Source organism: Condylura cristata, unplaced genomic scaffold (genome assembly GCF_000260355.1).
Source record: "Condylura cristata isolate star-nosed mole 26May11 unplaced genomic scaffold, ConCri1.0 scaffold00020, whole genome shotgun sequence".
NCBI lineage: Eukaryota > Metazoa > Chordata > Mammalia > Eulipotyphla > Talpidae > Condylura > Condylura cristata.
The window spans coordinates 25813870-25827939 of NW_004567121.1; the positions used below are offsets into that span (position 1 = coordinate 25813870).

Genomic DNA, 14070 nt, shown 5'->3' on the forward strand with positions numbered 1-14070 from the left:
AATGTGCAAAATGATGTAAAAATAAACTTTGTAATAAAAAAAAAGTAAAAAAAAATTTAATGAATATAAACAACATTCAGTAACTAAAGTTATTACAAAGACTGTGGTAGGTGTTTTATGAAACAAGTACAGCAAACAATTTTATCTTTTAAGACCACTGTAACACAGCAACTCTGAAATAAAATAATGGACTAGACAGACAGCTAGCTAAAGCAAGCAGAAGTGAAAGAAGCACCTCGAGACGGTCCACTTTAACTGACATGTTGAGTAACAGCATAATCTAACTGCCAAGAAAGGAGATTTTGCAAGTGTTTAGCTGGTATTCACTTTTGAGTGAATTACAACTTGGCTCTACAGCAAGTATAAATCGAAACACAAAAGCTGTAATATTCCTGTAGCCCAGCATAAGGAGTTACAGTATAGCCTCAAATTAGGTTTAACATTTTAGTGGATTTTCTTGAATTGGCAAAAAGTTGCAACAATTAACCTAGGGAAGGGATAAAAAGGTACAAGTAATAATTTCTTACACTTATGATATAACATGCCTCTCAATGTTTACAAGATGCTCTCCTGTACATTATTACATTTGATGTCGTTTCTGTCCTCAGAGATACCCCTTAAGAATATATCCAGTATTGCTCTACATACAAGTGTCTTCTGGCCTGATTTAAACAAATGAAACACTATCCCTCAGAAATAAAGATGCTATGTAAAATCCAGTATCAAATCATTCCCATTACAACATAAACACTTAAGAATAGATTGTCTTATGTGCTGCTGCATTTCCAGAATTTAGAATAGTGACCAAAACATACCAGTTCTCAAATAATCATCAAATAAATGATTACACAAAACCAAGGATGTATGAGCCTGAACAGGGATCTACCAAATTTAAGAATAAAAAAAAGCAAAAAATAGATACCAAGGCAGAACTAAACAATTCAATAAGAAAATCATTGAAATTGATTTTAAACTACAATTAACCAAACACAATTCACTCTCAAACTCTAACAAAAGTAAAAGGTCAATTTAATAGATTAAAAACCTAATAATTAACTTTTAAATAACTTCATAGAACATTTCAGTATTTACTATAACACAGGGCAAGTTAAGATTTTCTATCTTATAGCACAAGAATACTAAAAACTAAAATCTAATATATACTAGAAAACCAGAGGCTACTGTTTATACAGATGAGCTGTTTTGCCTATGTTTTTACTAAGTAAACTAATTATAAGATCTTTTGGCTGAATAAGTTAGAGTCAGCCTGAAACGACAAGACCAAAATTCCCCAAACCAGTATCGGTAGTAACATGTTTCCTAGTTTCGGGTTCCTCTTCCACTAAAGGCCTGCGCTTATTACATCATATTTGGGAAAAAATTCTGAATTAAAGGAAGTCAAATGGAAAATTATTATGGAATCCTTCCATCACTAAAAGTGCTTTTTATTTTTACTTACATTCATCATAGAATCCATAGATGCGATTAATGCTAGCACACTCATGGTTGCCTCTTAAGAGAAAGAAGTTCTCTGGATATTTGATTTTATACGCCAATAGCAAACAAATGGTTTCCAAAGACTGCTTTCCTCTGTCCACATAATCTCCTAGGAAAAGATAGTTGGCTTCTGGTGGGAAACCTCCATATTCAAATAATCGCAGTAAATCTGTATACTGTCCATGAATATCTCCTAAAAGTAGAAAAAGTCAGTTTTAGAATATTTGGTTAATATAGTCAGTTTCTATGAAATGATTCCAATGTTTATATCCTATGTAATCTTCTCTTGAGTGTAGGCTGTAGTTAATAATTTGTTTCTAACAAACAGGATAGAACAAAAGTGAGAAGTGCCGTCATTTCTGAAATTAGATTATAAAAGACTGTGACTTTCATTTTGATTGCCCTCCCGCTTACTAATAATGAAGCCAGTGGCCTTAAGAAGTAATACACATGGCAAAGAAGGCCTCTAGCCAACAGCTCATTAGGAGTTGCGGCCTCGGACTACAGACGCATTAAGGAACTGAATCCTTGCAGCTAAGCCTTGAAATGACTGCAGTCCCAGATGACATTCTGACCGCAGCCTCATGAGAGACCCGGACCCAGCTGTGCCCAAATTTTCTAACCCACAGAAACTGTGAAATGACACATTAATGCTTAACTGTGTCCAAATTTCTAATCCAGAAAAACAGACAATGCATTAGCATTTTAAGTTGCAAAGTTTGAGTAATCTGTTAAAGAACAATAGATAACAAATAGTTATGCTTATTATCTGGCATTTTAATTTAGTTACTTTGTTACACCAAATAGCAAGAATTTACAAATATTTAATATAAACAACTTCTATTATCTTCACATTACTTCTGTGTTAGAGCATTTTAAAGGGTACCCTGAAAAGAATGAAAATAATTGAATCTTAAGTAAATGTTTCATTTACATCATATTATGGATCATTTCTACAAAATTCCAAACAGCAACTTCTTAAAGATGATACGCCAATTACTTAAGATTTACTTAACTAATGTATCTTTTCTGCTAAATACTATACAAAGGAGGTCCAAGCACATGAAGAATAAAAAGTGTTGAAAGAACATATTATGCACCTGCAGGTTACATGCTGTGAATGTGGATCACTAAGAAACATGCAGGAGAATGAGCATTTTTGCATAAAGCAAGTAAAAAATGTGCAAAGCTGATGGCGAAGTTCCTCAAAGCAATGTCACAAACACGAATAACCACTATTAACAAAAGCTGTACTTTAAAACCAAAAATCAGTGATGTTTTATTTATACCACTTCCTATTGGTATGTGAACTAAAGAAAAATGCTTTCTGTGTAACAAGGTTTCTGGCTCTAACAATGTAATTGCTCGAATTAAGGTGAAAGTTATTGCTTTTGGTCAAAAACTACTAAAAGTGTTAGAGGAACAGATACAAATTGTAAAGCTATATAATCTTACAAACATATTAAAATGACTATAAGAAAACTATTAAGAACACAGATATTGCCGTATTGATCCTCAAAATTCTATTTTTTTCTAACCATTGTATTAGATTGCCCATTTTTGCACATCTTGCCAACAATGGAGAATCAATTTTTGACATGCCCCCCATGACAAGTTTGAGGTTTAATTTACATTTATCACTTGTGATTTAAGATTGGCCTCTATTTTATTTTCTTGGTATTTTCCTACTTCATTGTTTTATTTTTAAGAACTGTCCACATGGTTTGAATAACATTTTTTGGGTTGTATATATTATTAAATATTTCTTCATCTGCATCTTGCCATTTTTTCAATTTTCATTTGTTATACATAAAACTCTTTTAATCTTCTTTTATCCAAAGTATTTTCTCTAGATCATCATGATTTGAAATACTGTTTACAATTTTACCCAGTTACATACCACAAATTTTCAGCGGTGCTTCCAATTCCAAAAGGATAGGCTGGCTGAGAAAGATCTCCCTAGATTTGATACATAAGCCCCGAACTTCTGCTTCAGTCATCTGTACAATCTTTCCTGGACGACATCCTCGTACTGAATAAACAATGAATAAAAGTCAGCTTTGTAAAATTTATCCATAAAATAAGAATCCTTAAAAAAAGAACTAAGTCTACATTTTGAAGATCAGAAGTTAACACAGGCAGCAAACAACCACAGCTAACAGTAAGGTTATCCTATGATTTTTGGTTTCTGACTCCACCATTGCAGCTCAAGGTTCCTGTAGGCCTCTTCTTTGCTCTCTAGTAGTCAACCTGAGGTTTAGCAGTTCAAAAAACCAAGAAGGTTTAAAGGACAGCACCTCTGAGTCTCTGGCCTCTTTTTTCAGCAAAATCTTGTATTAGGACAGATTAGACAAACAAAGAACCAGCGTCTATGAATGGAGACTAAACACAAAGTTTTCAGACTTGCTTCACACACTTTCTTAGAATATTTTGAGTGGTATTAATAATTTTAGCAAATACTACCTCCATTTTCTGATCAAACACATTTTAATAGGTGCCAGATGTTTAATAAATGTTAATAATTATGTTCACTAAAGGGTATTAAAAACTATTTTAATGCAGCAAAGCAATTTTCATATGAATTAACAATAAAGTCATTTAATTAATATTGTTCTCAATAACTTCTGGAATGAAGTGGGGAGATAAGATGCATGGGGTGTTCCTTATTTGCACTACTGAACAAAACTTGTCATCATTTTCTCTCATTACCTGTTCCACTGGCTCTTTCTCTTTAATCTTTAAATATACTGCTAGCTTTCATTTAATCTTCACTGAAAAGGCATTTAAAAGGAAAATACAGACTACACAAGTTCTACACAATTAAATCTACACATTTCTTGCTGAAAATGCTATGATCCCTTTACCAGGCCAATGAGATAGGCTTATTTAATATTAAAAAAAAAAAAAAAAAAGCCTTTCCAAGTTCCATTAATATAGTAATATTAAAGAGGAGACATAATGTTGACATGCCCTTCATTCATATTTTTCAAAATGATAGTTAATGAAACTATCCCTAAAATTCAGAACAATGAGCAGCAGAGTTGCTTGTATTATGGGAACTTAGCACAGTTCTACTTTCACCCTCAATGGTCAAGTACTTATTTCCCATGGATACAGATTTAAAAAAAAAACAACAAACTTTGTGCCACTAAGTATCTAGAATACATGTTTAGCTTCAGCTCCCCATAACAGAAACAAGTTGTAATCTTGGTACTAGTTTAGAAATGGAAATGATGGTCACAAAGTAGAAGTCTACTACCAATGCATTCAGTAACTTTTAGTTTAAGGGGGGACAAAACAAATGAACAAGACAAGCAAAATACTTTGTCTCTTATCTTCATAAATTATGCTTCTGTTTAAGACTGTGCTCCTGAGTATAGCTACTGTAACATTTTTATAAAACAAAAAAGTTATTTAATTTTTAAGTCAAGTAATCCAAGTAAAAGTTTACGAAACAAACACATAGCACACAAAAACTTGTATTTCTGATTCTAAAATGAACATCTTTTCTCTACTAGTATCTGTAAAGTTGTCACACACCATGCAACCAGTTATTTCTTACAACTGTAGTTGGTAGTTACTTCCCCTTCTTTGTAGAATACGAAATAATGCATTTCATAATCAACCACATCTTTAAAAGTTGATGAAATGCAGTTAGAAAAGTTAAACTTCTTCTAATGAGAACCTCTGTCAAGTGACAATCCTAGGAATCAATTTGCTTACTGTTTGGGAGGACAGGTCTCGGGGTAATAATAGTTAGTTGTCTTTCCGTTAAAAACACGCCTTCTACTAAGTACTCCCAGATTTCCAAGAGTACTTCAAATTTCCCAGTTACCTTATAAAGAGAGGTTGGGACAATCTGTAACACAGAGCAAATAGATCACCATCACAATATCCACGAGGGATTCCAGATTTTGGGTCTAGGAGCCTAGATCCAAGTGTCTCAGGGAATAATGAAAATACTGTAACTGTAATTTATGAGGTAAAGTAATTTCACCTCATTTTAGTATTTTTATATCCCAGGAATAAGAAAGGGAAGCTATTATCTTCACTGTACAAGAGACTAAACATCTTGCATAAAATTATAAAGCTTAGGTCTGAATTCCAGTAGTTCTGCATGTCCATGGAGTTGTCACTTTTTTATCTTTCAGTATAATCATATTTTTGAATTTTAAGTAACAGAATATACTCTTTTGTTTATTATTTCATCTGAGATTCATCCATGCTATTGTGTTAGGCAGTCAATATACTGTAATGTTTTTATGTAGTTTATTTTTAGGTCATTTCTAGTTTGGGATTATTACCAATGCCATGAATATCCATATATTATTTCCTTGGGGTTAAATATAGGAGTAGAAATACGGGATCACAAGGCAGGCTTTGTTTTATTAAGTAAATCCACCAATTTCCCAAAATTGTCTTACCAATCTACAATTCCACCAATGTTGCTTTACATCTCTGCCAGCACTATTATTAGTCTTTTTTAATTTTAGTCATCTTGGGTATACAGTGGTACACATTAAGACTTTAAGTTGCATTTTCCTGGTTCTGTTGAGTGCTTTTTCATATACTCAACAGGGCAGTTAGATACTCCTTTTTTTTTTTTTTTAATTCCCGAGTTCATTTTAAGTCTGTGTATTTAATCTTTAAATCTAGATTGTCTTTTTTTTTTTTAGCCCATCAGAAATTTTATATATTCCAGATGAATCTTTTGTTGAGGCTACAGTCTGTTCTCTTGGACTTAAACAACCATGTTATTAGCCCCAGACTTTACTTCTCTTTTGTTCAGCAAGACTGACACTTTGTCCATTACCCTATGTCCCCAAGAAAAAAATCAGAGCGATTGTAGAGACATGTTGTGCCATTCCCTTCTCTCAAATTTTAAAAGTTTCCTGAGTTGATTGTTATTCAACAGTATCACGGTTGTTTAAGAACAGAAACACACAACATCAATATTATTGGATACACACATTAAAAAATCTCAGATGACTCCATAAAAAATTTTAAGGAATTCATTGCTAGAAATGGACACTTTGGGTACTAACCCCATGTTTTTACAAGACTGAAATCAGCCACGCAACTTTGGCAGGACACCATGGTTTCTCAACTCCTTGAAGAGAACCTTAACACGAAATCATATTTACATCAGAAAAGAAGAAAAATATTCAAGTCCAACAGTCAATTAGGTGCAACACCTATTTTTAGTGTAACATATAAATTAAGAGTAAGTTTCATCACATTAAAAAAATAGTTGGGGGGAAAGAAAATAATACTTCATGACACATAAAAGTTACATGCCCACAAGTTTACTGGAACACAACCACATCTGTGTATCTTTGAACTCTTTACAATGGCAGAGTGGACTAGTAGTTATAGACCTCGGGTGGCACACTCCTCCCCCACAATGCTTCTCTTTACACTACAAATTGTATTACAAATGGCTGAGATGTAGTTATAACTCAATAGTCTTTTTTAACTTTTGATAGTGTCATATCATTCTTGCTGCTGTCCTGCAACATTATCTGACTTTCATTATCCGTGTGTGTTCCTCATGTCAAAGTAAGAGAAGCAGAATATGAATGTAGTGCATTTAAGGTACTGCATTTATGACATTAAAGCTGTGTGAAAAACCCCTGGTGGTACAAGGGTTAAAAAGTCCATCAAGGGCCCTCCCTGGTGGCACAGTGGGTTAAAGCACAGCACTAAGAAGCTTAAGCCACTTCCGCATGAGTTCGATCCCCCCTGCCCACCCCCAGATCCACATGGTGTGGCAGACCTCTCCTGACCCACCCGCTGCTCCCCTCAGCAGTGTACTTCGTCGATCTGCCTGTTCTGTTCCCCACTCTGTCTCTGGTGAAGCCTCTCACCGCCCCTGAGCCTCTGGCCTGTACCCCAGTTCTGTATGCACAAATAAATAAATCTTAAAAAAAAAATATCTTCTAATACTTAAAATACATAAAACCTTATTACAGAACAAGACTAGCAGATAAACAGAACTTATTTTGATACAGAATGCTGTGAATCTCAATTAAGCAAATTATCTCGCCTCAAAGAATTCCAATGTTTTCATGATTACAAAAAAAGTGTAATCATTACACTTAAAACTTAGTATCTGTGTAAAAACTTCAAATGCAGGTGTGTGGTATGTCTTGTATGTGGGGTGTACATGCTAAATTTTGTATTTCAATAACCATCAACTGTTTTCTCTAGCAAGATGTTTTACTAATAAACACCTGCTCTAAAAGGATGTGGGTGTGTGTGTGAAGGGGGAAACGGGCAGGACATGGAATGGGGCGGGACTGAATACTATGACATCTGCCCCATCAAATATTAGGAACCTTTACTAACCTTTATTTCAGTGCCCATTTACTCTACCCTGTCCCGAACCCTATCAAAAAGAGTCACTTAAAGCTACATACTAATGGACAGCAAAGTTAATGTAAATGCAAATGTCTTTCTATTATGATGAAATGGCAATTTGCCATATTGAACACTGTTAAGCAACAAAAGGTAAAATTTTTACAACTGGCTCACATGTGGAATTTTTGCTTCAAATTAAAGGATTAGGTAGCTGCCATAATTTCAATTTATCTTAAATCTGTCTGGGTGGAACAATTCTCAAAGGGTTGGGAATTTTTTAAGTAAAAAAGTCACTCCAGGGCCCTCCCTGCTGGCCCAGTGGGTTAAAGCACAGCACTAAGAAGCTGAAGCCACTGCAGCATGAGCTCGATTCCCGCCTGCCCTCCACATGGCGTGGCAAACCTCTCCTGACCCACCAGCTGCTCCCCTCAGCAGTGTACTTCCTCAATCTGTATCTTCTGCTCCCCACTCTATCTCTGGTGAATCCTCTCGGTGCCTCTGCACCTCTGGCCTGTACCCCACTTCTGTGTGCATAAATAAATAAATCTTTATAAAAAAGTCACTCCACATACATTAGTAAGCAAACATATAAGAAGAAAAGAATAAAGACAACAGATACAGATGAGGACTAAACATTTTACGAGTAGAGAAAGAGTAAGCTAGTTCTATAGTTCTCCAAGTGTGATCCCTTTTCACTGGGTTGCCATCTGCATGTTGTAAAAGTAATGGTGGATGATACTGCTTCAACTTAAGCCAAACGCTACTGATCTATGCTGGTGTTCACTGCCATGCACTTAGGAAACACACAGAAATTCCAGTTTCACTTGAGAATGCCCTGACAAAGCAATAAAAACAATTTGATTAAATCTTGACCGTTGAGTATATTATCTTTTGAATGTTCTGTATGAGAAATGGAAAGCATCCATAAAACATTTCTGCTGAATGCCAAATATGATTATCTCAAAGGAAAAAAACAAACCAAAAAAGTGTTAGTTCTAAACTGCTAGATACTTTTACACAGGACACCTTTTTTTTTAAAACTGAAAAGTACAACAGATACTCTTGAAAATGAACAGCGTCACTTCAAAGAAAACAACTGACAATAATTATTGTTAATAACAGTCAAGCTTTTTAGTGATTTAAAATTTTTGAAAACTTGTATCTAGCACTTTCAATTTGACAGTAAGTCCATACTTAAGGACTCATATCCCAATGTAACATATTGTACAATAAGATGTATCAATATTTGAACATCTGCAAAACAGCCACAGATGTTACAAAATCATTGTGTGAATAAGATCCATCTAAAAGGGAAGATAAATGGATTTTAAGATAACAAAAATTCATTGGTATTTCAGATTCCCTATTACAACAAACTTTTAAGAAATTACTACTTGTTGACTTTTGTTATAATATTAGAGTATTTTCATATATTTTTAATCAAAATGTTATCAAAAGGTTGAAGCAGAGTCTGCCTGGTGGTGCAAGGGGTTAAATCTCAGCACTATGACGCTATCTACAGCCACTACAGCACAAGTTCGATCCCCAGCCAGGGAGCAGACCCACATGGTACAGCAGACCTCTCCTGTCTTGCCTGCCGCTGCTCCCCTCACTACTGTACTTCAGTCAATCCAACTGTTCTGCTTTCTACACTTGTCTCTGGTGAATCCTCTTATTCTCCACATGTCTGGCCTGTATCCCAGCTCTTCTATGCACAAATCTTCTTTAAAAAATAAAAAAAATTTAAAAATGGATGAAACAGAATTTGGTTATCTTCTGTAAAACACTTTTAAAGAGATTTGCTTATCACTTTTTTTAAAAATAACAAACATCCTTTATGTTAAAATATAATTGGTTATTACTGTCACTTTAAATGAAATAGAGTAGATATTTCAAAATTCTCACTTTTAATTTCTAACACTATTGGTAAAAACTCACATGTATAAAAAGCTCTTGTCCCAATTTTTTAATAAGACTTATTTATGCACAGAACTGGAGTGTAGGCAAGAGGTGGGGGGTGAGGAGAGATTCAGCAGAGACACAGTGGGAAGAACAGGCAGAGTTACTAAAATACATTACCAAAGAGAACAGGGTGGAGGGACAGGGACCGAAGAGGTCTTTTGTGCCATATGTGGGTTAATAACCTGGTCTGGGATTAACCTGGGTCCAATAGGTGATAGCATTAACACTTAACCCCTAGGCCTCCAGGGAGGTAGGAAGGACCTGGTCCTCAATTCTTTTTAAGAATGTTAAGGGATCCCAAGATTCAATCAATTTGAGATTTATTCTTCTAATCCCTAGTGAAAAGCAGTAAATCTCCTTAAATCACCTTTTACCATTTTATTCTGCCTAGAAATATCTCCCCTCAAAGAACACTCTGGATAATGGGAACATGTTTTATATACACATGTGTGTGAGAAAGTGATTTTATGTAAAAAGCACAATGGGATAGATAATATCTGTTAGGCACTCATAGGGAAAAACAGTGTCAAAAATTACTAAGGGGAGGGTCTAGGGTTCAGCAGTTTAAAGAAAACCTATTAGCCACTTTCCAGCTCAGGTTTTCACTAAACATTATTAACAACAACTAGCATTTTCTGAGCATTTACTGTGTGCCAATAATTGCCTTAAGTGCTTAATCTTTACATACATTATTAAAAAGGTATTTATTCTCATCCCTAATATGCACCAAGAAACTAGGGTGGAGTTGAAAATACACAGAACCTGTATCTTTAATCACTACAAAAACATATCCTCCCACTATATCAATACTTAATGAGTTATCTAGGGTAAATAACTGAGTAAAACATCTGATTACTCAGGATTCACATAGTTATTGGACTGAAGGTGTGAGGTAAAACTATGTATTCCTTTCTTTCATTATGAAATTTAGAACTTTCGGGCCACTTCTGGTGGCACAACAGGTTAAAGCACAACACTGTGAGGCTATCTGCAACCACTGCTGCCTGAGTTCAATCCCAGTCAGGGAGCTAACCCACATGGCATAAACAGCCTCTCCTGACCCTCCCGTGCTCCCCTCAGCAGTGTATATTTCAATCTCCCCACTCTGTCTCTCCGTGAATCTTCCACCCCACCCCGCACCTCTGGCCTGTACCCCAGTTCTTATATGCATAAACAAATAAATCTTTAAAAAAAATTTAGGTCTTTCTTTTATTCAGAAGTCTGGGTACTTTCTTGTACTATTCTGACTCATTTGATAAACATTCAAATAATATATGAAGCCTACAACTACCTATAAAGTTTCCCTTTCAATCTACTATTTAAAATAATAGCTTTTAGAAAAGACTATATAATGGGTTATTCTTAAACTTAGGAAATGTCAACTTCTGATGTTTCTGAATCTTGGAAACAGGAAGTAAGATCAGGGAAAAGTTAAAATGGTTTTGGATAAATAACCAAAGCAGAAAATGTCTTAGTCAACTTGTAATTTACCAGATGGGAACTTTGGATAGTCTGATTGACATTTTGAGAATAAAATTCTTTAATGGTGAAATAAACTGTGTTAAAACCTCCAAATTACACAACAGAGTGGCCATGCAGCAAGACCTAATGGCAATGCTATACTAGAACCTAGTAAATACTTCCACTTGTCCTGGTAGAAATGCAGGTATACTAGGAGGAGAGTTCTGGGGTCAGTGATTTTCAAGAAGGTCATATATATATTCCCTCACAAACCACTTTGCTATGCATGTCAATACAGCAGAGGCAGCACAAATGACATGTGTCACTGTCCTTTATTTATTGTTTTACTTCATGAAAAGTACCCCCCTAGAGTAGGGACTGATTTTCTCCACCAAACCAGGAAAACGTGGCCACCATTTGCTCAAACTTAACTTCAAAAATGAGTTTTAGTCTTCCAACTCTAATAGTGGATTAAGAGTTTATGTTCTTTAAAGCATATTCTTGTTATCAAACAGATGGAAAATGTGTTGCAGGGTCTATTCCAGAGAATGAGGTATGGAAAAAAAAGGTAATTCAGTCTTTGGAGACTAGTGAGTATACAAGGAGAATTGTGACTTGAGTTCCTCCTCCTCCTATCTTCAGGAAGAATAAGTAAGCCTTGATGACCAAATTACTTACAGATACTAGAAGAGCAGTAATCACTGCCTGAGTGTATAAATTGTATCCACTTAAAATTAAATCCTAAGGGGTTCTCCTTGGTGGTGCAATCCGTTAAAGCACTGTATTATGAAGCTCTATGAAGCCACAAGTTCAATCCCCTGCCAGGGAGCCGACCCATATGGCGTGGTAGAGCTCTCCTGACCTGCCCGCCCGTTACTGCCCTCAGCAGTGTATTTCAATAGATCTTCCTGCTCCTCACTGTCTCTGGTGAATCCTCTCACCCACCACACTCTGGCCTATGCCCCAGTTCTGTGAGAATAAATAAAATCTTTAAGAAAAAAGTTAAATCTTAAAAGGTTCAATTAGGAATTCCTACCCACCACCACCACACTGCTGCTAAGCCTAGGGATCTTTACAGATCATTTCTTCAGCCTTCATCCCTTATATACCAAGACTCCCAGGATCTTGAATTTTTAATATTTCTAATTATCTTGACATGTATTACATTATTATAGTAAAAGTTGTTGAATATACACATTTCTAGAATGGATATTCTTTTTTTAAACGTTTTATTATTTTCTATTTTTTATAATAGTTTAATTTTACATCATTTTGTACATTTTTTAAAATCTCAATTGTAATCCCCGTGGGTTTCCCATCACCGAGTCGCCCATGTGCCACCACCATAGTCCCGTGTACTTGCTTCTTCCCACCCTCCCCCCCATTTCTGATCCCATTCCCCACTCCACCCCCACAAAATGTCTCTGGCATATGGCTGTTCATTATAATTATTATTTTTTCGCCAGGTCCATTTGGATATTCTTAATAAGTGTGGGAAATAAAGAGAAAAGGCCCCACTGGATATATTCAATATCATCCTTATTAACCCTAATCTCAATATAAACCTGTCTTTAGACTCAAATTTAAACAATTTCTAAATCCCAATGAATCCTAATTTTGGATTTATATATTTACCAGAAATATATAAACATTGCATTCAAATAGCAAAATAAAAACACTCCTGGACTAATACTGCAAACTGTAAAAACCTGTCCACATCTGCTGGATGTAATTAATGGTAAAAGAAATAATCTCTAAATCAGCTAAACACTATTCCACTTTATGTCTCCTCTAGTTTTCATCCAAACAGAACCAACAGATTAAGTCCTTCAGAAGAGCTTCCCTATTCCTCCAACCTGCTCTTTTTTATAGATTTTTATTTATTTTCACATAGAAGAACTGAGGTGTAGGCCAGAGGTGCAGGGGGTTGAGAGGATTCTTCAGAGACAGAGTGAGGAGCAGAGCCAAGAGGATCTACTGAAATACACTGCTGAAGGGGAACAGTGGGTGAAACAGGAGAGGTCTGCTGTGTCAGGTGGGTTAGCTCCCCGGCCAGGAATCAAACTCAGGCCTCAGTGACTGGCCACAACTTAACAGCACTGAGACTTCAACCCCTGTACCATCAGAGAGGACCCAACCTACTCTTTTCTAGCAAGTCTAGCCTTGGATTTATACACCCTTTCTCTATGGAAGTTAAGGTTGCTAGGAGCAACTAAGACTTCCTTTAAAATGCCTAACCTTTAGACTACTGTCATAATTCAATCAGAAAAGAGGCATGAAACAGTTTGAGAGCTACTCAAAAAGTTAAATATTGTATGACCCAACAATTCCACACCTAGCTATACACTCAAGGGAACTGAAAACCTATACTCTCATAAAAAAAAACTTGTACACAAACCCTCATAGTAACATTATGCATAAGAGTCAAAAAGGAGAAACAACTCAAATGCCCATCAAGTGATAAATGGTTAAATAAAATGCAGTATATTCATAAAATGTGATATTATTCAGCTATAAAAGGAATGAAGTTTAATTACTGCTACAACATGAGTGAATCTTGAAGACACACTCGCCCAAAACAAACACCATGTATTGAACTGTCAATTAGATGAAATGTCTGTAGCAGGCAAAGCCATACAAGAAAGTAGACTAGTGATTGCCTAGTTAAGGGTAGGGTGGGTAGTATCTAATGAGAACAGAGTTTTTCTGAAAATGCTGGTGAAAAGATTTTAAAGTTGACTGTGGTGATGGCTACTCAACTCTGAATATATTAAAAACCACTGAATTATA

General features: G+C 35.5%; 1 protein-coding gene across 3 annotated transcripts in view; it reads right to left on the bottom strand.

The window, feature by feature from the left end:
- The window catches only part of PPP1CB (protein phosphatase 1, catalytic subunit, beta isozyme), a 32591-nt gene that overhangs the window by 13982 nt on the left and 4539 nt on the right, over positions 1-14070 (bottom strand). For all 3 annotated transcript variants that reach the window (XM_012727588.1, XM_012727589.1, XM_004686330.2), the window contains 2 exons: positions 3398-3529; positions 1460-1690 (listed from right to left, as the gene is read on the bottom strand). In XM_012727588.1, the coding sequence (XP_012583042.1) occupies positions 1460-1690; positions 3398-3529 (363 nt within the window). The remainder of the gene's footprint in view (positions 1-1459; positions 1691-3397; positions 3530-14070) is intronic.